Source organism: Amblyraja radiata, chromosome 9, assembly GCF_010909765.2.
Source record: "Amblyraja radiata isolate CabotCenter1 chromosome 9, sAmbRad1.1.pri, whole genome shotgun sequence".
NCBI lineage: Eukaryota > Metazoa > Chordata > Chondrichthyes > Rajiformes > Rajidae > Amblyraja > Amblyraja radiata.
This window is the reverse complement of record NC_045964.1, coordinates 48,192,089-48,217,265: the sequence shown is the minus strand read 5'-3', so window position 1 is coordinate 48,217,265 and position 25,177 is coordinate 48,192,089. Positions and strand designations below refer to the sequence as shown.

Genomic DNA, 25,177 nt, shown 5'->3' with positions numbered 1-25,177 from the left:
GATTATCATGCAAGGGTATTAAAAGAGAGAGGAAATTACCATTCATCATTCTTACAGTGCATCAGAATTTTAGATTCAGGATGGAAAAACTGCAAACTATAAAGTTATCAATTTAACATCAATTCCAAGAATTAAGGTGAGAAATACGCCAGGACGGCTCACATCCCAGAAGGGAAGTGAAATGAAACTTTACCATGGAAAATTCACCTCACTGAATTGCTTGGTTCATTAGTCAGGGCATTGAGTAGAAGAATCAAGAAGTCCTGATGCAGCTTTATACGACTTTGGTTAGGGTGCATTTGGAATAATGTGTATAGTTCTGGTTGCCCCAAAACATTAAGAATATGTTGGCTTTGGAGAGGAGGTTTACTAGAATGATGCCTGGATTAGGGGGTATTAGCTACAAGGAGAGGTTGGCCAGACTTGGATTGTTTTCTCTGGAACACCGGAGCTTGTGGAGAGGTCTGATAACAGTATATAAAATTATGGGAGGCATAGATAGGGTAGACAGTCTGAATCTTTTTCCAGGATGGAAAAAATAAATACTAGAAGGCATAGGTTTAAGGTGAGAGGAGCAAAGGTTAAAGGAGATGTGCAGGGCTTTTTATTTAAACACAGAGTAGTGAGTGCCTGGAACATACTGCCGGAAGTGGTAGTTGAGGCGGATTCCATTGTGGCATTTAAAAGCTATTTGGATAGGTATCTGGAAATGCAGGGAATAGAGGGATATGGAGTATGTGCAGGCAGATAAGAGTTGGTCTTGGCATTTAGATCGGCACAGACATTGTGAGCCGAAGGGTCTGCTCCTGTGCTGTCCAAGTTCTATGTGATGAAGGTTTCTGCCAACCTGATAAATAGAACTAGTATGTATGGTGATCAATAGTCGATATGGACTTGGCGAGTTCGAGGGGCTTTTCCCACTCTTTGCCTTTCAATCAACTCAATCCTTTTATACAGCCTCTGCATACCTTTGAGTGATAATAAAATCTAGCACCTACGTTTCCTTCCAATTTCTTTAAATATTTGCCCCTGATTGTGTCTCCCTCCAAAGGAAATAAATCCTCCCTACATAATCTTTCTTGGGCACTCAACTAACTCTCTTCTCCAACTCCACTACTCCAAAGAAAACAATGCTATTTTATCCAACCTTTCATCTTACAATTTCCTACTGCTGGACTTTAGAAACCTGCTTGCTGCTGTGCAATTGCAGCCTTCCCATAACATGGTGACATCCGTCAGAAATGTTTTAATTGTGGACACAGAAGCATTATTGGGAGTTTCACCATGGATTTCTGAAGTGAATACTGTATCCATCTAATTGAATTTGTAGTGGGAATGCTTATATTTTGTTATCTTCGTGGACATTACTGCACAAGAAAATGCTTTTCAGTAAAATTAGAATGTGCACAAAAATGAGATGAAGTTGAATTAATTTATTGCGCAGCACCATAGACCAGTACAGCACAGGAACAGGCCCACAATGTCTGTGCTGAACATGATGCAGAGACCAACTGATATCTGCCTGCACCATAGACCAGCACACACAGAACTGGGGATGAAGGGATCATTTTTTAAATCGGTGAAAGGTGACAAATGGATCTTTATTGGTGCATTAAATCTTCGAACTTGCATTTTCAAATAATGGAGATTTGTACATTTATACATGTACAAGAGATACACTTCAGGGGTCAAAGTAGTTTGCATAAGAGGAACAGTAATTTATCAGGAGAAGTAAATGGGCAAAAATAATCTATGATAGATGGTGTTCAATGCAAGGATGTATTTGAGATGGACAAATCAAAATATCTGCCTAATGATTAAAGATTGGGAAAAGTGAGAGGCAACAAGATTAAACTGCATACATACATAACTAAGAGCAAACACAATCTTAATCATAAAGCCGAATTTGCTTTGGGAAGGGGGAGGTAGAATACAAAATCGAGGAAGCAATGTTTCAATTGTAAAAAAGGTTCGCTCAGATCACTTGCTCAAATGCATGCATTGAAATCTCAGCAAAATTTATTGCCTCATAAGGAAGAGTGTAGATTCAGCAGAAGGATGCCAAGGCTGAAAACGTATTGAGGACCGGGTGCAGAACAATGTACTCTTTCAAATTTGGAAGATTCAACAAAAAAGATAATAAAAAATAATGTCTTGCAGTGGGATGATCTAGTACAAAAGGGCATAGAACATATGCATAGCTATTTCAGCAGTGGAATGCAGAAACGTGTTCCCTGTCTCCAACACAATGATCAATGGAAATTAAAAGCACCGTTTCCCACCTCCACCGCCACACTCCAAAAAACATTAATGCAAACACATTCGACTTTCCATGATGGACAAATAGGTAGAATTCTGTTGGGAGGAAAAACAATTGGAAAAGATAAGGGGAGGATGTTAAGTTCTTGGTCAACATTTAAATGATGGAATAAGCTCATGGGTCAAAATTATCTAGATTATTTTCCCCACGTTTATGCTTCCTATGATTTCCATACTTGCCATAGGACATCATTCACCTATTAGAAGATGAGTCACCAAATCATTAACAAGTGACTAACAAAAAAAGGACCTCACCTTTTATCAGGCAGACAACATGCACCGAATACCCCACTTGGCATTGCATCAGTAAATATATAGAACTGTTACTTTTATTCTACTGAATACAACAAACCAATTGACAGGCAACTCAACCAAATGGAACTTCAGCTTTGTCCATCTGGAATTCTGTTATAAGAAGGCACCACTTGTGATAAACCCTAAATGTACACAACCAACATTTCTCAACAACTATTTAATACTACAGGTAGTAGAATAAATATCATCCACGAATATCCATAAGAGGACAACAAGAGATTGTACTGATGCATAATAGCAGTTATTAACAGCAAGCTGGTTGAGGCATTGAAAACCTGAATTCCACATTTCATTGTCAGCACTTTAGATCCATTAGAAGTACAACTTGGAACTGTGAAGCGTTCAGTATACAAGCCATACAGATGCCAGAAGAACATGAGAATGTTTTTATAATGTCGGCACTCCGGCAAATAATAAAAGCACCTGCATAACCTATCTTCAATAATCATTGAAGGAAAGAGAGAATAAAATACAGTCCGTTTGAAAACAAGAGCTGAATGAGAAATAGAGTTGGCAAGTACACAAATACAAAATTAGCGGGAAAAAACCCTATAAATCCAGACTTTCAAAACTGGGAGGAATGAGAGTTTTGTCTCCAAGGAGGTCTATGTGAAACCTTCTTCTTTTTTTTTTTTTTAAAGTAGCTTGGACTTTGCTAAAGAAGTTACAATTCCCAAATTTTCAAATAATAGCTTAGGTGTGCAGTAAACAATAACATATAATCATATAACCATATAACAATTACAGAATGGAAACAGGCCATCTCGGCCCTTCTAGTCCGTGCCGAATACGTATTCTCCCCTAGTCCCATCTACCTGCACTCAGACCATAATCCTCCATTCCTTTCCCGTCCATATAACTATCCAATTTATTTTTAAATGATAAAATCGAACCTGCCTCCACCACCTTCACTGGAAGCTCATTCCACACAGCCACCACTCTCTGAGTAAAGAAGTTCCCCCTCATGTTACCCCTAAACTTCTGTCCCTTAATTCTCAAGTCATGTCCCCTTGTTTGAATCTTCCCTACTCTCAGTGGGAAAAGCTTATCCACGTCAACTCTGTCTATCCCTCTCATCATTTTAAAGACCTCTATCAAGTCCCCCCTTAACCTTCTGCGCTCCAAAGAATAAAGCCCTAACTTGTTCAACCTTGCTCTGTAACTTAGTTGCCGAAACCCAGGCAACATTCTAGTAAATCTCCTCTGTACTCTCTCTATTTTGTTGACATCCTTCCTATAATTAGGCGACCAAAATTGTACACCATACTCCAGAATTGGCCTCACCAATGCCTTGTACATGATTAAAGATTAAACATGATTAAAAATTTCAGGAGATATATAAAAGGAGCTGACCCATGTCAAATGAAATTTGATAGATGAATTAATGGTGTAAAGAATGAAGGGAAATGTGAATTAAATAGTACAACAGCCGTTGAGAACTAAGGGGACCTGGCATGGGGGGGGGCAAAAACCAAGGGGAACCCAGCGTAGGAAGGTGACACCGAGAACTAAGGGGGACCTGGTGGGGGAGAGGGGGACAAAGACGGGATGAGTACTTTGTCTTTGTGGTGACTCTTTTGTATACTTTGTATGCAAAAACTAAGAATTTCACAGTACAAGTGACAATAAAATATCATCATGATCTTCAACTGGTAAATGCCTCAGGAACACACCCATGGTGGTGGAAGCTGATTCATTAATAATGTTCAAAAGGGAACTGGATAAATATTTGGAAAATACAAACAAAAAGCAAGACTATAGAGAGCAAACAGAAGTGGGAAGGTTTAGAAAACTCAATAACTTTGTTAAGGACATGATGGGCTGAACAGCCTCCCAATGTGCTGCACCGCCTATTAATTCATCATGGCAAATATAGAAATACTGATTTAGATTAGATTTAGATTAGATTAGATTTAGAAACCCAATTGCATTCAAAATATAAAGGATTTCTTTCAATTTATTTCTGTAATTGACAATCTTACAAACTAAAATATGCAAACGTAATGCATACTGAACATAAAAACACATTTTTCTCTATGAGGATTTTTTTGGATAGCGTACTTTCCTCTTAATTATAAGGTTAAAGGTACGCCCCATTTGGACATATATCTAACATCACAGCATTAAAGGCATAGAGTCATACAGTACCTTTGGCCCAACGCATCTATGTCATCTAAGCTATTCACACTTACCCACGTTTGGTCCAGATCTCTCTAACCCTTTCCTACCCATGTACCATTCCAAGTGTCTCTCAGCACCCTTAAAAGGAATGCTGCCTTTTGGATAAGACATTAAAATCCCAGATTATTCTCAATGTCTCAGATTCCAAATACCATTAAAAGAATTCTGGCCCATAGTTTTCATCAGCTTCCCGCCCATCGACCAACTATTATTAAACTGTTTGTGAGATTATGTATTCAAATTGGCAGCCGCATTGCCAATGGAAATAAAATTACTTCAGCTGCTGGGAACGGAGGGATGTCCAGACATGAAGGCACAAGCCAAAACAGCAAGCAGTGTGAACAAGGTGGACTCTTTATGCACTGAAAATTACTCTAATTTTCTTTCATTACAGGCATTTACAAAGAATAGCATGGCTACATCTGTAGCATTTCCATCCAAATGGGAATGAGGCAGCAGCAAATTGCAAAATTAATTGAATTCCCCATACTTGGTATTATACAAATAAATCAGGTCAGCACCTGACCTCTGTAAAAGAGACAAGAGACGTCTACTAATATGATTGCTTGTCATTGTCCAGTATTGTATTTATTCCATCGTAGATATCATACTTAACATTGCTGCAAACTAATCTTTCCCTTTATGCTTTCCCAATTATTGATCTGGATACTCAAATATACATACAATTACATCCATTGGCCTGGACACTCAAGTTTCTGCAAATGCCTGGATTTTCCTACCGAGAGACAATGCCTTAAAAGGGCTTATAGTTAAGCATGTCAAGAGTTTAAATGGCAGGTTAATAGTTAAACATAGCAATAACATGAAGAACTAATGATTGGACATGGTCAGCATTAGCATTGCAATTATATGGGAGTGGTTAAACGGAAATCTTATTTTAAAATTTGAAGAAATAAATGGCATGATATAGATGTGTATGATAGTGAGAGTCTTGGGTACAGCAAAAACCATGAGCATTGGCCTACCGGGCATAACAGCTTGATTCTGTGGTGTGTTCACGGGACATGTGTACAAATAAGAGCTGATATCAAAAACAAAGGTGAATGCAATAGTTATGGGGTAATGTTAGCATTTATTTCAAGACGTCTAGAATACAAAAACAGGGATGTATTGCTGAGGCTTTATAGGGTACTGGCCCCATTTGCAGTATTGTGGGCAGTTTTGGGCCCCATATCTGAGGAAGGATGTGGTGGCATTGGAGAGAGTCGTGAGGAGTTTACGAGAATGATCCCAGGAATAGTTTGGTTAACCAATTGTGATGAGCGTTTGAAGGCACTGTGTCTGTACTCACTGGAGTTTAGAAGGGCGAATGGGGACCTCATTGAAACTTACCAAATAGCAAAATGCCTGGATAGAGTGCATGTGGAAAGGTGTTTCCACTAATGGGGGAGTCTAGGACCTGATGCCATAGCCTCAGAATAAAATGAAGTACTTTTAGAAAGGAGATGAGGAGGCATTTCTTGAGTCAGTGGATGATGAATTTTTCGAATCAGTGGAAGATGAATCAGTGGAATTCATTGACACAGACCACTGTGGAAGCCAAGTCAATGGATATTTTAAGGTGCAAATTGACACGATTCTTGATTTGTAAAGGTTAAGTGGTATGGGGTAAAGGCAGGGGAACGTGTTTGAGAGGGAAAGATAGATCAGCCATGATTGAAGGGTGGAGTAGACTTGATGGACAAAATGGTCATAATTCTGCTCCTTGATCTTACGAACCCTGCTCGCCTTTTGTGCTACCTCCACATGCTTCGGGAGGCACAGCTGACTGCGAGACAGTCGCCAAAGCTCTTTGAATGGTTTTAACCATCTCCCAAAGTCAGAGACATTCAAAATAGCTCAATATACCGGCATTTTTAAAGAAATAACATGACCTAATTTCTTACACATAACATGTTTTTTAAAGAAAAAAACTTTGTATTAGAAAGGATGGGAAAGCAACCCATCGACTTTCTCAATCATAATCAGAGGCTCCATTCAAACCAGCGTTTGCCAGCCGTGGCTGGTACAAAGTCGAGGGCCGGATGTCTCGGGAGGAGCGGTCGGTCACTTTACGAAGTGTGGAAGACAGGTACAAACTGACCCGTATACTGTTGTTAGTGTACCTTCCAAACAATTGTAACAATTCACTCCCAATCTGACTAGAGCTTTGCTTATTCTGGGAGTGCAAAACTACCTTCGCTTTTACTTTGGATTTTTAAATGGTCTGTGTTTGAGGTGCAGTATACACATTTTCACATAGGACAAACTTGAATACGTCAATTTCCAGCTGCAAGTAGAATGTCATGATGGTGAAAACAGGCTTGTTCAGTTTCATGGAGAGAATGTATCCTTTTATGCGTGCGTACGACTTTGAAGTGCCTTCCTGTTGACAATACTCACACTTCCCCACCATAACTGCTCTCACAGTGTTGCATATTGGTAATTTGAAAGAGAGAAAATATTTATTTTTGTTCAGAAACATGACAGCTCTGTGTATTGGGAATGAGAGATCCATACATGAAAAGATTCTACAGGAGCGAGCCAATCAAAAGGCAAGAACAAACCAAAAAGCGCAAGCGCCTGTCCCACTTGCGTGTCCTTGGCACCAAATTATGCGACCTCGTGGTCGCGTTGAACCGTGACGGTCCTGCGAAGGTCGAGCGCGATTACATGCGTCCACACAGGCGTCTGGAGCACGTTATGTCATTTGAAGATGGACACAAAGCTGGAGTAACTAAGCGGGACCGGCAGCATCTCTGGAGAGAAGCAATGGGTGATGTTTCATAGAAACATAGAAATAAGGTGCAGGAGTAGGCCATTCAGCCCTTCTAGCCTGCACCGCCATTCAATATGATCATGGCTGATCATCCAACTCAGTATCCTGTACCTGCTTTCTCTCCATACCCCCGATCCCTTTAGCCACAAGGGCCACATCTACCTCCCTCTTAAATATAGCCAATGAACTGGCCTCAACTACATTCTGTGGCAGAGAATTCCAGAGATTCACCACTCTCTGTGTAAATTTTTTTTTTCTCATCTCAGTCCTAAAAGATTCCCCCTTTATACTTAAACTGTGACCTTTTGTTCTGGACTTCCCCAACATTGGGAATAATCTTCCTGCATCTAGCCTGTCCAACCCCTTCGTGTCGAGACTCTTCTTCAGTCTGAAAAGAAGGGTCTTGACACGGAACGTCACCCATTGTTTCTCTCCAGAGATGCTGCCGGTCCCGCTGAGTTACTCCTGCATTTTGTGTCTATCTTCAATTTTCTTGGCCCCGCTCTGGGAGTAAGGGTGGGGGCGGATCCAGACCGCAACGGCCGTGAGCCCCAGGCTGAGTTCGACGATCGTTTGCCTGCTTCTGCTGCTGTTGGAGGTGAGACGTTGCGTCGCGCCAGGGTCTTGAGCCTGTCCCACTTTGGCCGTCTGTTACGCGACAGGCCGTTGGCCGAGAAGTTTTCGTTCGCTACAAAATTTCGGAGCCCCGCGCGATGTCGCGCACAACTCCATACCCCTCCGCGCTTCTCAGTGGGACCGGCCCCGCGCGGCCATACGATGTCCTTACGCCTCAACGCGACCACGGGGTCGCGTAACTTGCGTGCCAAGGACACGTAAGTGGGCCAGGCCTTGACTCAATGGGTCAGGCAGTGTCTAGAGGAAATGGATAGACGATGTTTCGGATCAGAATGTAGCTTCAGACCCAGAACCCTCGGGCAGATTGGTCCGATTGCTCCCATTTCCTCCCCTGGTAAATTCCGAGGTATCTGGTGGTTCCTGCTAGTAATCCCCAGACATACACTAAACAAGATCAGATGCGACCAGCCATTTCCAGATCTATACCAACTGCTCAACTGAAAGTCAATTTCCATAATGTTGTGTAGGAAGGAATTGCAGATACTGGTTTACACCGAAGATAGACACGAAATGCTGGAGTAACTCGGCAAGTCATGCAGCATCTCTGGAGGAAAGGAAGAGGCGACGTTTCAGGTCGAGGAAGAAGGGTCTTGACCCGAAACGTCACCTCTTCCTTTTCTCCAGAGTTGCTGCCTGACCCGCTGAGTTACTCCATTGTTCATCATGTGTCTCTTCCATAATGTTATTAATGTGCGAAGGCTCTTTAAACTACCCTCCTCTCGCCTCCACCTAGGATCCCAATACAGGGGGTGTATTTTGCTTTGCCGAGACATTGTAAAATAACAGGTACACACACACACACGGCTTACAATGAACCAACATACAACAAATATGCTCGCCTCCATTGCAAATATCGACCTTGGTTCCTTGCCGGTGGAGTATCTCGAACAGCCAGTAACAAGGCTGCTTGACAACAGGTAACAATACAAGATGTAAACGATTACAGTACTTCAGTTAATGTTCTTTTGAGCTTTAAAAAAACAACTTATCACTGCGATATGTTTAGCTCCCATTTTGGACTAAACCAAATTTTAAAAAAAAAACATTTCATAACGAGAGCCAAAGCTTACAATCCGGTACTAAAATGCGAACAAATGAGATTTCCCTGTGGCCTCTCGATATTGATTGATCACCAGGGACCGACATGTCAATTTCATTTGCGAAATTAACATAACCACCGACATCTCGTTGCTCAACTCACGAGTGCTGCTCCTTCATAACATCCACAGCGCACGTTCTCGGCTACTGGATTACAGCGCCGTCCTTAGGAGAAGTGCACAACAATTTCTGATAGTGGATTCAGCCCAGGATTTTTTTAGAAAACCTAACAGTTCAGTCGACTCGAAATAGCGAGCTCATTGATTTATTTACAACGGGACCTCGGTAACCATCTATACTGCAACCAATTATCTGTCGCTGATCTGGTTATTCGCCACAGAAGCCGACTCAATAGTGACACGCCGGTTACAGAATCAGACGTGTGATTACTCCCGACGTAAGAGTGCGTTCACTTTTTAAACAGAAACAGCAGCTTTTAATTCTTTCGAGACCCAAGACTACACTCAATGAAAGCTCCGCTGGATTACTCTGCAGGGAGATAAAGAGTGGGTGGTCGTGCGTGTGTGACTGGAAAAAGGTGATCTGGTGAACTCTGCATTTGCAGTCTGCACAGTTCCTCCAGTCTGCGTTTAATTTGGAGGAGGATTTTAATGGTACAATGATGTAAGGGATTTTGAAAATCCATCTCTCAACTCGACTTCAGAACTGTGTTAAAAATAAACCAATTGATTATCTAAAATGACAATGGTTGTTTCTAGAACGAGTCAATTAGTTCAATTGAAGATAGACATAAAAAGCTGGAGTAACTCAGCGGGACAGACAGCATCTCTGGAGAGAAGGAATGGGTGACGTTTCGGGTCGAGACCCTTCTTCGGGTCCATTTAATTCTACGGGTTGTACCAAAGAATGGGGGAGGGTACATTTTTGATACAAGGGGAATGGGATTTGATTTTTATTTTGGAAGAAATCTAAAGCAAACACCAGATTACAGCGATCATATCCTCGGCGCCTATGCCTCAATGCATAATCTATTGGTCGATGATCTACCTTCATGACACCCCGCAGGATATCTATAACCTTTCATCTTGCACTTACAACCTCTCTCGAATATGCACAATGAACGTCAAGATTGAATTCCAAACATTCAATGAAGAAATCTTATTCACTGTCTGACGAAAAGTTCTGACCCAAAATGTCGTCTGACCATTCCCTCGCAGATTCTGCCTGGGCACGCTGAATTCCTCCAGCACTTTGTTTTGCTCAATAAATCTCCCATCTCTCCAATATGGTGAAGCCCTCTTCAAAAATGGCGATCGCCAATTCCAAACTCCCAGTAAAGCAAGGTATTTCAGAAGCAGCTGGATTGCAGACAACATTCAATGTTGTTGTCCAAGAGCCAAAAGCAACCCTGATGGACATTTGTTATGCCCCACCATCCGCAGGTGTATTCGTTTATTGCAAGGCGACACGTGGAGTTATCGGCGTGGTATCACTTGTAATTATCATCATTTCTCATTAGGGCAAACATGCCTTCTACTTTTCTAATTGGCAGCTGTATCCAATCTTTGACCCGTTTACAAGGTCATTTGGGTCCCTTCAAATACCCACATTTTTACTTATCTTTCCTATTGTCAACTAAAGCGAGAAAACTTCACGTTTATCCTTAAAGTACTCAATCTACTGGTTTTTCTCCACGCACTTAACCCGACTTCATCAATTCGTATTCACCTCGAGGCCGGCCGACCGAATTAATTCAACATCGTTAACAAAACTTGTATCTTGGACACATTCGACCAGCCGAGCCGCTTCATTCAAGTTGTTGTTGTTAGTAATTGGTGATTATTTGAATCCCAAGCTCCTCCATAGTTCTTAAATTAACTAGAGCTTTACAAACTAAAACTGACACGATTATTCCAATCCCCATTTTATTTTACCTGATTATCCCCCCCACTCTGTCATTGTCCACCACGTGGAATCCAAGCAGCCTTAATGGTGCGATATTTTGCCCAATACTTTGTCCAAATCAAAAAATCTGCATCACAGGTTTCCCCTATTTATCCTGCTGGCTACAACCTGAGAATACTCTTAATTAAAAATGTTTAATTTTAACAGGCGCCATCGTCCACTTCTTCTAGTTCAGATATGGCAGTAACTTACGTATCAAATTGTTCTTAAACTGTAATATAGTATATTGCCACCGTTTAATAAATCACACAAAATCTGAAAGTCCGTCAAAAGCAACTATCCTGATATACAGTGTTGTACACAGTGTACTTAATGGATTCAGCCAAGCTCGATTCGTAATTAATGATCTTCGGAACTAAATGTACGCAAGCAAGTTTAAGGTCGTGCTGGAGGAAGGGATGACAGCGTCATGTGACGAACTGCAACCACCTTTTAGATATTTCAAACAGAAAGCGAGAGCTCACGTTAAATGCACGAGTGTGTACCCAATACAATAGACAGCTGATGTCCAGATGCGGAAACTGCCCAAATGTGTACACTCGTGTACAACACCGGAGCCCTTAAAACGCGTTATTGCAACTACGGTTAATGTCCTAGCAATTAACGTCGCGTTCACGATATTGTAGATTCGTATTTGCATTCACCACAATGGAACAACTCACTAAACACTCTTGCTGGAAATCAATACGTCAAATGGTTTTGGGGGGATTTTTTTTTGCAAAGAATACTTTAACCGCATCGGTTCGGGTTTGGACGGGGATTTCAGTTTTTTTGGGGGGAAGAATGCAACCTTGAAATCCTTGCGACCAGTTAGCAAGAAATGCAATATCCACGCTGATCACTAAAAGAGAAACGTTTCCATCACAAACTTACCGTACACCCCCTGGGCAGAAATGCCTTCTAGTACTACTGTAAGCAACCACGAGAGCATATAAGCAAAATCCATCTTCACGTTAACATATCCAGCCTTCAGCGGACTGTTCAGCAATCCCGGAGACCAGCGTCCGTGATCCCCTCGCTCCCCAATTAGGTGGGATTAACCAAGAGAAAAATCTAACGCTGCGATTTTTTTTTTAATTTGAAGAAATCAAGTCCAAGGTAGAGTCAGGCGTCGGTGTTAACGGTTAATGGAGTGGGGCAGCGCCCGCCTCTCTTCGGGACGGAGCGTGTAGCCAGCCCATGGAGAAGGAATTCGTGTTATACCGTAACAGGCGAGAGCTTTTTGCCGGCCGCCGTGGTTGTTTAAAAGTAACTCGCACTGGTCCCTGGAGAGCAATTACGAGAACACGTTCGATCGCAGGTCAGCTAAATCCATCCAGTCTCCGGTCCATTCCGGCAGTCGTTCACACACCCAGCGGGGAAAAAGTGGACTCGGAGGCATCAGCTCCCGGCGAACTCGGCTTCCTCTTCAACAGCGACGAATTATTCGAGCTGCAACATTTCTCAACGAGAAATCTTCCCTCTCCTCCGCGCACGCACAAACAGACACACACACATCCAGACACATACAGCTGGATCCGCCCGGAACTCAAAACCCACCCACTCCCCAATCCGGGGGGGGGGGGGGGGGGGGGGAGAGAAAAAAAAATCACTGAGACGAGAAGTTCAGAACGTGGAGAGAGGCTGCTTCACTGCCGTATCCAAGGCTGGCGGAGCGGAAAGATGTCACCTCGGCAGGGATAGAGGCGGAGGCAGCAACAGCAGCAGCATCCCCCGTCCGCAGCCCGATCCGGTCCTGACTACCTCGATGAGCCGGTTGCCTGGCTAGATTGATATAGGATTTGGATGGAGGGGATGGAGAGGGCGAGAGAGAGGGAGCCCGGGCGGAATTGTCAGCAGCTGTAGTGGCTGCTAGCGGAGCCCGTTCATCACGTTGCTTAGTACGTGCTCGGATGGAGAATATGCAGCTCGCTCGCCCGCAGACGGAGACGTACGGGCTGCGTGATTGAAGCTCGTCAGCAGCGAGGCGAAGAAAGCAGATTAAAGGAGCGCTCCATCCCACTCAACGCGCATTTCAGCTGCATCGCCTTTTGCATTTCTACATTGAGCGCAGCCGCTGCACGATGGAAAGGCACACGGGAGCGCATACATACACAGACACACAAACGGCACAGACACACAAACGGCACACACACACACCCGCGGCCCGGGCTGCCAAAGCTTTCTAATCCCCGCGCAGGGCTTTCACAAGGCAGAAAGGGGAATTATACAAAAATAAAGACTTGTTTTTAATTGTGCGTTCTCGCGCCGATTTGATTTGTCCATTTTTTGAATAAGTCTCCTTTCGTATTAGACAAAGTTTGTACAATCCGCCAGTGCCATTTGCACAATTCCAGGACTCCGCTTGGATGGGGCGCTCCACTCGACTGGGTGATCAGACAGCTGGCACCACCATAGTTGACACCTTTAGACAGGTGGGTCAACGTTCAATTCTGACAGATTGAGGTCAGAACTGATGCGTTACAATGTTTAGAACAATATTCTGCACTCTATATCTTCTCCTTTGCTCTATCTATTGTACTTGAGTTCTCTGTACCGGTTCCCATCGCCCTCGATTTTTCAAAAATGTACCTACCTCCATCTTAAATCCCAGTTTGAGGAAGGACATCCTTGCTATTGAGGCAGTGCAGTGAAGGCTCACGAGGTTAATCCTCGGGATGGCGGAGTGTCATAGGAGGAAAGACTGGAAAGACTGGGCTTTCAAACTTCAAACTTCAAATATTCACTGGAATTTAGAAGGATGAGGGGATCTTATAGGAACGTATACAATTATAAAAGAACTGGACAAGCTAGATGCAGGAAAAATGTTCCCAATGCTGGGGGAGTCCAGAACCAGGGGCCACGTGTTAAGAATAAAAGGGAGGCCATTTTAAACTGAGGTGATAAAAACTTTTTCACCCAGAAAGTTGTGACTTTGTGGAATTCTCTGCCACAGAAGGCAGTAGAGGTCAATTCACTGGATGAATTTAAAGGAGAGTTAGATAGAGCTCTAGGGGCTAGTGGAATCAAGGGATATGGGGAAAAGGCAGCCACGGGTTACTGATTGTGGATGATCAGCCATGATCACAATGAATGGCGGTGCTGGCTCGAAGGGACAAATGGCCTCCCCCTACACCTGTTATCTTTGTTTAAATGCCGATTTTAAATAGGACTGGAAATATATTGAAAACATTTCAATTAAAAAGTAATGGACTTTTTCATCCGCACGTTCCATGGTTTAAGAGTTCTGAGCCAAACTATTGGGAAAATCAGTCCCCTGCTTTATTTGAAGTTTGAAAGTGTGCATCACCAGACTCAGAAATAGCTTCTTCCCTTCAGTTATCAGGTTTCTGAAAAGCCCTTCCATAAGCCAGGGCATAGTCATAATCACCTCTACCCCATTGCACACATTGGAATTTGTCTGTTGAACATGATGCGCTACAATGCTGAGAACAATATTCTACACTCTGTATCTTCCCCTTTGCTCTATCTATTGTATTTGAGTTTGGCTTGACTGTATTTATGTAGAGTATCATTTGAGCTGATTAGATGGCATGCATAGCAAACATTTTTGCTGTACCTCAGTACACACGACTATAATAAACATAAACATAAACATAAACATAAACCTATTTTGCTATTTTGCTGAGTAAACGGATCTTCCTATTCCCAAAAGGACACCCGATTGACCAAGCCCGGATAAGTCAGTGTATAGAAACTGAGCAAGGCTTCAATGTATGCCCGAAAACGATGGAACAAGCAATTCAATAACATAAATAACTGAGAACATTACCATAACATTAACGGACATTAACATAAATAACTGAGAACACTGCGTCCATTTTATTCCAAGATAGAATTCCTCAGTGGCATAAGCAAGCTGAAATATCCAGAGCCAATTGGTCCTGAGAGACAACAACCATGAGAGTGTTTAATTGTCATATGTACCGACAACAGAACAATTCAATGCTTATTTGCAGCAGCATAACAGGCCTATAAACATAATACTCATAGATAACATACCATGAACAAAATATTAAATCAATTAATAACCATAAAACCAGTGGAAAACAACCCCAGTGCATGAACTCCTTAGTGCAACCAAACATAGTTCATAGTTCAGTTAATATTGCAATGTTCAAGAGCTTGCTGGTCATGGTTTTCAGACTCCTATATCTTCTTGCCAAATGTAGGAGCGTCAGAGAGAGCATAGCTGGGGTGGTGTGGTTGTTTGATGATGCCAGCTGCCTTTTGTTGAGACAAGGCCTCCTGTAGATCCCTTCGATGATGAGGTGACCATTACCTACGATGGACCAGACGTTGTTCACCACCTATTGTAATCCCTTCATTCCTGGGCATTCAAGTTGCTTAATCAGGCTATTATGCAACCAGCCAATATGCACTCTACTGAACAAATGTGAAGGTTAAAGAAGGGAAGTGATTTGAACTTATTCTTGCCTTCCACCACAGTGAGGAATGTGGAGGTGTCACTGTGGTGGATGTTTATAATACAATGTATTTTGTGTGTGCCGTTGTTCTTTATTTGTATGACTGACTTGGCAAATGAAATTTCTCGTATTTTGCAAAACATATTATTATTGTGATTGTGATGGATATTCTTCCACACACTAGATCTAAGATAGACACCAAATGCTGGAATAACTCAGTCGGACAGGCAGCATCTCTGGAGAGAAGGAATGGATGATGTTTTTCTTCTGAAGATGGGTCTCCACCCAAATATTACCCATTCCTTCTCTCCCGCGATGCTGCCTGTCCCACTTAGTTACTCCAGTATTTTGTGTCTACCATCAGTTTAAACCAGCATCTGCAGTTCCTTCATACATACAAACTAAATCTCCTCAGTCTTCTAAACTAGTAGAGGCAATGTTGGGCTTTCCTTGTGACTGCATCACTGTGCTGGGCCCAGGACAGATCTTCAGAAATATGCACTCTCAGGAACTTGTTGGTGATTCTCTCCATCACCAACCCATCCATGAAGACAGTTTGGTGGATCCTTGGCCTTGACCTTCTAAAATCAATAATTAGTTCACCCGCCTTGCTGGTGTTCTTTGGCAAATTTAACAAAATGACGTTGTAATTGTGCCAGGCTGTACAGTCGTGGGTATAGTGTGAGTAGAGCAGGAGGGGCTGAACACAGGGGCCAGAGGTGTCCCTGTGCTGATTGTTATCCGGGAGTAGTTGCCACTTCGTACTGATTGTGATCTGTCCACAATCCAGTTGTGTAGGGATGAGCAGGTACCCAGTTTAGTGGGGATGACGATGTTGAATGCCCAGCTTTGGTCAATGAACAACACCCTGAACAACGTGTTGCTATTGTGCATGTGGTCCAGTGCAGGGTGGAGACCGTTAATCTATTATAGAGTTAGACAAATTGTAATGACAAATCCGGCCTCCATGTTTCACGGGAGACCCGAACTCACTGAATACTATTGCAACAAGTATAGTTGCAATAGTTTCACCCACGTTACCGAAGACAAGCTGAGGTACTATAGCTTCTGCTTCCATCTTTTTTCCTAAAGCATCCGTATCCGATTCATATCAAATGAATGTATGGGACATTAACACTATCCTACACACACTAGGGACATTTAAAAAAAAACATTTTCCAATGCATCCATCCAGTTGTCACGGGGAGAACATACAAACTCCCTACAGACATCACCCGTAGTCTCCAGCGCTGCATTCGCTGTAAGGCAGCAACTCTACCGCTTCACCAACGTTACTCCAGCTTTTTGTTTCTGGTTTAAACCAGTATCTGTAGTTCCTTCTTACACAAGATGACAGGTTTCCGACCCTATTGAACAAACCCCATTGTCGAAGGGCCAAATACAAAACAATGGGACTAATCTAAACGTCTACTTGTCCGGAATGGGCAGGTTGGACCGAAGGGCCTGTTTCCACGCTGAACAGCTCTTGGAAAGGATTTTATGACAACCTGGAAAAGTTGTTATCGCGATTAAGACCAGTTAACTGGTTTTAAATCCCACAGCTGCCGTGGTAAGATTTGAACACTGGGTAGGAGATGTTCAGCAACTGCTCAATACCTTACGCATATCGGATTCAATTGTGCGAAGTTGCTCAGATGGTGGGTAATCTTTGAGATTTTGATTAGGACACACCTGGAGAACAGACAAAAAAGCAACTTGGATCATTGCTGCTAATAACGCACACAAAGTTTTGGCCAGAACTACCTGACTGGCAGGAAGCACTTGTTCGACCTAGACGTAACCCATCATCAAAGCCAATGCAAGGAAAACTTCAGCAATTTGGGTCATGGGACCTGTTTCACTTTAGCTGCTGATGGCATTAGCGCCGTCCGTTTAAAGTTTGTGAATCGATTAACTTTTCGAATATGCAAAACTTTGTAAAACTATCACAAAGTTTAAAAGACAATTGGACAGGTACATTGATAGGATCAGTTTAGAAGGATATGGCCCAAAGGCAGGCAGGTTGGACGTGTAGATGGGACATGTTGGTCAGCGTAGGCAAGTTGGGCCAAAGGGTCTGTTTCCACACTCCATGACTCTGATTGCAACACTTGTGCAAAGCCACAAAGTGTTGGAGGTACTCAGTAAGTCAGGCAACATATGTGGAGGAAATGGACAGACAATAGACAACAGGTGCAGGAATAAGCCATTCAGCCCTTCGAGCCAGCATCACCGTTCACTGTGATCATGGCTGATCATCCACAATTAGTACCCCGTTCCTGTCTTCTTCCCAAATCCATTGACTCCACAATCGTTAAGAGTATCTTACTCTCTCTTGAAAGCACCCAGAGAATTGGCCTGCACTGCCTTTCGAGACAGAGAATTCCGCAGATTCACAACTCTCTGGGTAAAAAAAAAATCCTCATCTCCATCCTAAATGGCTTACCCCTTATTCTTAAACTGTGGCCCCTGGTACTGAACTCCCTCAACATCGGGAACATGTTTCCTGCCTCTAGCGTGTCTAATCCCTAAATAATCTTATATGTTTCGATAAGATCCCCTCTCATGCTTCTAAATTCCAGAGTATACAAGCCCAGTCGCTCAATTCCTTCCAAATATGTCAGTCCCGTCAATCCCAGGAATTAATCTTGTGAACCTACGCTGCGCTCTCTCAATAGCAAGACTGTTCTTCCTCAAATTTCGAGATCAAAACTACACACAATACTCCAGGTCTCACTAGGGCCCTGTGCAACTATAGAAGGACCTCTTTGCTCCTATCCTCAACTCCTCTTGTTATAAAGGCCAACATGCCATTTACTTTCTTCACAGGCAACGATTCAGAGTGTCAGTTAAGGGTTATGGGGAGAAGAAGGAGAATGGCCTTCTCCCATAACCACTCTAAAAATATCCATTGACTTGGCCTTCCATAGCTTTCTGTGGCAATGCATTCCACAGATTCACCACCCTCTGACAAAGGAAATTCCTCATCTTTTTAAGGGAGTACAGCTTTACTCTGTGAGTTCTGAGAGGTGGGGAACAATCCCCGCATGTTTTGTGAAACATGTTGCAGCAAAACCGCCCGGGAATGGCGGTAGCGCCCAGGTGGGCTCGCCTGCCCCGAGACTGGCTGTAGCGCCCAAGTCGGCTGGCAGGTCTGCGTGCCCCGGGACTGGCTGTAGTTCCCAGATCGCGAAAAATAATTGAAAAAAAATACGCCTGCGGGCCGGATGATTTCGGGTTAAGGGCCGGATCCGGCCCGTGGGCCGTCGGTTGCCGACCCCTGCCGTAAATGTCAGGCCCCGTTGTGTCCCCCCCCCCCCCCCCCCCTTATGTTTTAAAAGCGTTTTCGCCCATGTTTGTGTGTTGTACAATTTCTCATTTTATCGGCCGAACACTGATACTGGATGTTCATTATTCTGGGCGGAAGCATTAATAACTCTTCAATGACTAGGGTAATTAAAGCAATGCATTTGTGCAAACTGGCATATGAACTGTAATCAAAACACAAAGTGCTGGAGGATCTCAGCAGTTCAGGCAGCACCAGTGGAAAGAACGGACAGACGACATTTTGGGTCAGAACCCTTCTCTAGAGGTATTGTGGAGGGGGGGGGGGGGGGGGGGGGGGGGGGGAGATGCTGGAGATAGCTGGAAAGGTGGGATGGGGCAAAGCCTGGCATGTGATAGGTTTAGGTTTATTAATGACAAGTGTACCGAACTACAATGAAAAGCTTTGTTTTGCATGCTATCCAATCAGATCAGATAATACAGTAGATAGACCCAACATGCTGGAGTTACTCAGCGGGTCACATAGCATCTCTGGAGAAAATGAATTGGTGACGTTTCCGGTCGAGAACTTATTTGTGTCTATCTTCGGTGTAAACCAGCATCTGCAGCTCCTTCCTCCACACAAATCAGATAATACTATCTTAATACAATCAAGTCAAACCAAAGTACAACAGATATAGCAAAGGGGAAGATGGTGCAGAATATAGTTCTCAGCATTGTAGCGCACCTATCCCATGCACAGATAGGTGGCTAAAGGTGAGCAGGGTCTGATCGGGAGATACGTTTTCAGATATTTATTTTATTTACTTATAGTCGACGCTCCGGTTTAACACACATCACTTGTTCTGTGGAGATAGACACACAAAGCTGGAGTAATTCAGTGGGCCAAACAGCTTCTCTGGGGAAAAGGAATAGGTGACGTTTCGGGTCGAGACCCTTCTTCAGACTTGTTTTGCAGAAGGGTCTCGACCCGTAACGTCACCCATTTCTTTTCCCCAGAGATGCTGCCTAACCCGTTTAGTTACCCCAGCATTTAGTGTCTACCTTCGGTTTAAACCAAACTTGTCTTACGAAGATTGTTTCAAAGTAAAGACGGTGTCACCACAGGGCATAAATTGGTGCAATCTGCTTTAAAAATGATGGATGGATTCAAATCGCCGCGGGCGCCATTACATGAATGAGTTACTGTCATGTGTCTTCCGAGCAAAGAGAACACATTGGCAACATGAAGGGATTCTACTGAAAGCCCAAATATCCGTTCCTTAATAAGCTAACAATGGGACATAATGTGCAAAATCTGACATGGCAATGTTCATGACATTTTGGTAATTACATCAAGTATTTAAGAGTGCAGGAAGGAACTGCAGATGCTGGTTTACACCGAAGACAGACACAAAATGTAACTCAGCGGGTCAGGGAGCATTTCTGGATGTCCATTCCTTCTATCCAGAGGAATGCTACCTGACCCGCCGAGTTACTCCAGCATTTTATGTCACGTCTTTAAGAGGCTTGCTTGTTCTGCAGTTGGCAGAACCCCACGCAGGCGAACCAGACCACTGGGACATTGGGCCGTGCACTTTGGTACAGCGCATCCTTCACTGAGTCACGGCTCTTTCTGAAACTGAAGCATCTGGCCGGTATCGGAGCGAGTTGAACGCTCCACCGTGAGACTGACACTGGTCGCTGGCTGTACTGTCCGTCCGGTCGACTGCGGGGATGGGTTCCGCTGCCTGCAGCTGAAGTTATATTGGCAGAAGCTGCTGTCCGAGGCGCTGCTGCAATAGGGTTGTCTTTGTGGAGATCTCGTCTGCCACCCTACTCACCCGCCACAGTGAGGCCCATCTTTGCCGCGGCTGCTCATACCATCTACAGTGTGGGCGGCTCAGAAGTGGTCAGCTTAACTGAAAATACGAACAGCTGTATGTCTAACCATTCATTTATAAACATTATCCCATCAGCTATTACTTTCAGAATTGCTGTTTTTGTGCAGATTACGAGAGATAGAACGTTTCCATTGCGGGTCAAAGGATAACTTCTATTCATGCCTCATCGCCATCACCTCTCCTCATTAATTCATGTTTATGTGTTTTAATAATCTTACCAGTAGGGCAACTTTGCATTGAGAGCTGACAAACGCATTATGAGGCGTAGTAGTTTTTTCCTGACCTTTGTCCTAGGCTCGTTGATTGAGATGCTCGGCCTCCCAATATATCGCGGATTCAACACGCAGTGATGGGAAATATATACGCGATTACCTCTGCAGTCTGTCTTAACGTGGACAATACAAGCTTACTTTTCCACTGTGGCTAATTGTCGCAGAATTCTAATAGTCCGAACAGTAATTGATTAAAAAAAAAAGTTATGCTTCCTCTGCTGAAGAATGTTTGGGTCTTAATACCAGAGCGCAAGCCAGTATTGAGTGATATAACTTACACAAAACTGAAAATGCTGGAGTAACTCAGTGGGTTAAGGCAGCATCTGGGGAGGGAATGGATCGGCGATGTTTCGAGTCCGTACGCTTCTTCAGTGACCCCCCTCCCCCCTTTGTGTTCCTCCAGCACTCGGTGACTTGTTCAAGATTCATCACATATTTCCCGTTGATGTTATCATCACCAACGCTTGGACTCCAGTAAGATAAAAAAACAAGCGAAACTCAGCTGGAAACTGCACTCGACACGATGATCTAGCATTCCTGCTCGTTGCTAGGATCCTCGATGCACAAGTATGACCGATCCATGTCTGTAAGTGGTCGACGAGAGTGAATTCTGACCTTTGGAAAGGAAGGTGAACTAGGATCCACTGAGGATCGTATCAGTACTAGTCGAGAAAGAGTGTTTATTGTCATATGAACCGACAAATGAACAATGACATTCTTACTTGCAGCAGCATAACAGGTCTATACACAAAACGCATAAACAATATATAATAAACAAAAAAATCAATAAATTAATAACCACAATACTAGCGAGAGAGAAAAAATGCCACTAGGTCTTTAGTAATACCAAAGGTAGTCCATAAAAATTCATACTTGAGATTAGTGTTGTGTCGTATTCACATGTCTGATGGGAAGAAACTATTCTTGAACCCGGAGATCGCGGTTTACAGAATGCTATACTTGGTGGTAGGAGTGAAATAAGAGCGTGGCCAAGGTGGTGTGGGTCTCTCATGATATAGAAACATAGAAACATAGAAATTAGGTGCAGGAGTAGGCCCTTCGGCCCTTCGAGCCTGCACCGCCATTCAATATGATCATGGCTGATCATCCAACTCAGTATCCCGTACCTGCCTTCTCTCCATACCCTCTGATCCCCTTAGCCACAAGGGCCACATCTAACTCCCTCTTAAATATAGCCAATGAACTGGCCTCGACTACCCTCTGTGGCAGGAAGTTCCAGAGATTCACCACTCTCTGTGTGAAAAAAGTTCTTCTCATCTCGGTTTTAAAGGATTTCCCCCTTATCCTTAAGCTGTGACCCCTTGTCCTGGACTTCCCCAACATCGGGAGCAATCTTCCTGCATCTAGCCTGTCCAACCCCTTAAGAATTTTGTAAGTTTCTATAAGATCCCCTCTCAATCTCCTAAATTCTAGAGAGTATAAACCAAGTCTATCCAGTCTTTCTTCATAAGACAGTCCTGACATCCCAGGAATCAGTCTGGTGAACTTTCTCTGCACTCCCTCTATGGCAATAATGTCCTTCCTCAGATTTGGAGACCAAAACTGTACGCAATACTCCAGGTGTGGTCTCACCAAGACCCTGTACAACTGCAATAGAACCTCCCTGCTCCTATACTCAAATCCTTTTGCTATGAAAGCTAACATACCATTCGCGTTCTTCACTGCCTGCTGCACCTGCATGCCCACTTTCAATGACTGGTGTACCATGACACCCAGGTCTCGCTGCATCTCCCCTTTTCCTAGTCGGCCACCATTTAGATAATAGTCTGCTTTCCTGTTTTTGCCACCAAAATGGATAACCTCACATTTATCCACATTATACTGCATCTGCCAAACATTTGCCCACTCACCCAGCCTATTCAAGTCACCTTGCAGTCTCCTAGCATCCTCCTCACAGCTAACACTGCCCGCCAGCTTCGTGTCATCCGCAAACTTGGAGATATTGCCTTCAATTCCCTCATCCAGATCATTAATATATGTTGTAAATAGCTGGGGTCCCAGCACTGAGCCTTGCGGTACCCCACTAGTCACTGCCTGCCATTGTGAAAAGGACCCGTTTACTCCTACTCTTTGCTTCCTGTTTGCCAGCCAGTTCTCTATCCACATCAATACTGAACCCCCAATGCCGTGTGCTTTAAGTTTGTAAACTAATCTCTTATGTGGGACCTTGTCGAAAGCCTTCTGGAAGTCCAGATACACCACATCCACTGGTTCTCCCCTATCCACGCTACTAGTTACATCCTCGAAAAATTCTATAAGATTCGTCAGACATGATTTACCTTTTGTAAATCCATGCTGACTTTGTCCAATGATTTCACCACTTTTCAAATGTGCTGCTATCCCATCTTTAATAACTGACTCTAGCAATTTCCCCACTACCGATGTTAGACTAACTGGTCTGTAATTCCCCGTTTTCTCTCTCCCTCCCTTCTTAAAAAGTGGGGTTACGTTTGCTACCCGCCAATCCTCAGGAACTACTCCAGAATCTAAAGAGTTTTGAAAGATTATTACTAATGCATCCACTATTTCTGGAGCTACTTCCTTAAGTACTCTGGGATGCAGCCTATCTGGCCCTGGGGATTTATCGGCGTTTAATCCATTCAATTTACCCAACACCACTTCCCGGCTAACCTGGATTTCACTCAATTCCTCCAACTCCTTTGACCCGCGGTCCCCTGCTATTTCCGGCAGATTATTTATGTCTTCCTTAGTGAAGACGGAACCAAAGTAGTTATTCAATTGGTCCGCCATATCCTTGTTCCCCATGATCAACTCACCTGTTTCTGACTGCAAGGGACCTACATTTGTTTTAACTAATCTCTTTCTTTTCACATATCTATAAAAACTTTTGCAGTCAGTTTTTATGTTCCCTGCCAGTTTTCTTTCATAATCTATTTTTCCTTTCCTAATTAAGCCCTTTGTCCTCCTCTGCTGGTCTATGAATTTCTCCCAGTCCTCTGGTATGCTGCTTTTTCTGGCTAATTTGTACGCATCATCCTTCGCTTTGGTACTATCCCTGATTTCCCTTGTTATCCACGGATGCACTACCTTCCCTGATTTATTCTTTTGCCAAACTGGGATGAACAATTTTTGTAGTTCATCCATGCAGTCTTTAAATGTCTTCCATTGCATATCCACCGTCAACCCTTTTAGAATTAATTGCCAGTCAATCTTGGCCAATTCACGTCTCATACCCTCAAAGTTACCTTTCTTTAAGTTCAGAACCATTGTTTCTGAATTAACAATGTCACTCTCCATCCTAATGAAGAACTCAACCATATTATGGTCACTCTTGCCCAAGGGGGCACGTACAACAAAACTGCTAACTAACCCTTCCTCATTACTCAATACCCAGTCTAAAATAGCCTGCTCTCTCGTTGGTTCCTCTACATGTTGATTTAGATTACTATCCCGCATACATTCCAAAAAATTCTCTTCCTCAGCACCCCTGCCAATTTGATTCACCCAATCTATATGTAGATTGTAGTCACCCATTATAACGGTTTTGCCTTTGTCGCATGCATTTCTAATTTCCTGTTTGATACCATCTCCAACTTCACTACTACTGTTAGGTGGCCTGTACACAACACCCACCAGCGTTTTCTGCCCCTTAGTGTTTCGTAGCTCTACCCATACCGATTCCACATCCTGCAAACTAATGTCCTTCCTTTCCATTGCGTTAATCTCCTCTCTAATCAGCAACGCTACCCCACCTCCTTTTCCTTTCTCTCTATCCCTCCTGAATATTGAATATCCCTGGATGTTCAGCTCCCAGCCTTGGTCACCCTGGAGCCATGTCTCCGTGATCCCAACTATATCATAGTCATTAATAGCTATCTGCACATTCAACTCATCCACCTTATTACGAATGCTCCTTGCATTGAGACACAAAGCCTTCAGGCTTGTTTTTATAACACTCTTACTCCTTATACAATTTTGTTGAAAAGTGGCCCTTTTTGATTTTTGCCCTGGATTTTCCGGCCTGCCACTTTTACTTTTCACCTTGCTACCTATTGCTTCTTCCCTCATTTTACA

General features: G+C 43.4%; 1 protein-coding gene across 2 annotated transcripts in view; it reads right to left on the bottom strand.

The window, feature by feature from the left end:
• The window catches only part of mdga2 (MAM domain containing glycosylphosphatidylinositol anchor 2), a 1,081,316-nt gene extending 1,067,909 nt beyond the window's left edge, over nt 1–13,407 (bottom strand). The window contains exon 1 of one of the 2 annotated variants that reach the window (XM_033027338.1): nt 12,128–13,407. In XM_033027338.1, coding sequence (XP_032883229.1) covers nt 12,128–12,200 — 73 coding nt within the window. In that variant the 5' untranslated portion in view covers nt 12,201–13,407. The remainder of the gene's footprint in view (nt 1–12,127) is intronic. The other variant, XM_033027337.1, reaches the window with a different exon arrangement.
• Nucleotides 13,408–25,177: the final 11,770 nt, after the last annotated feature.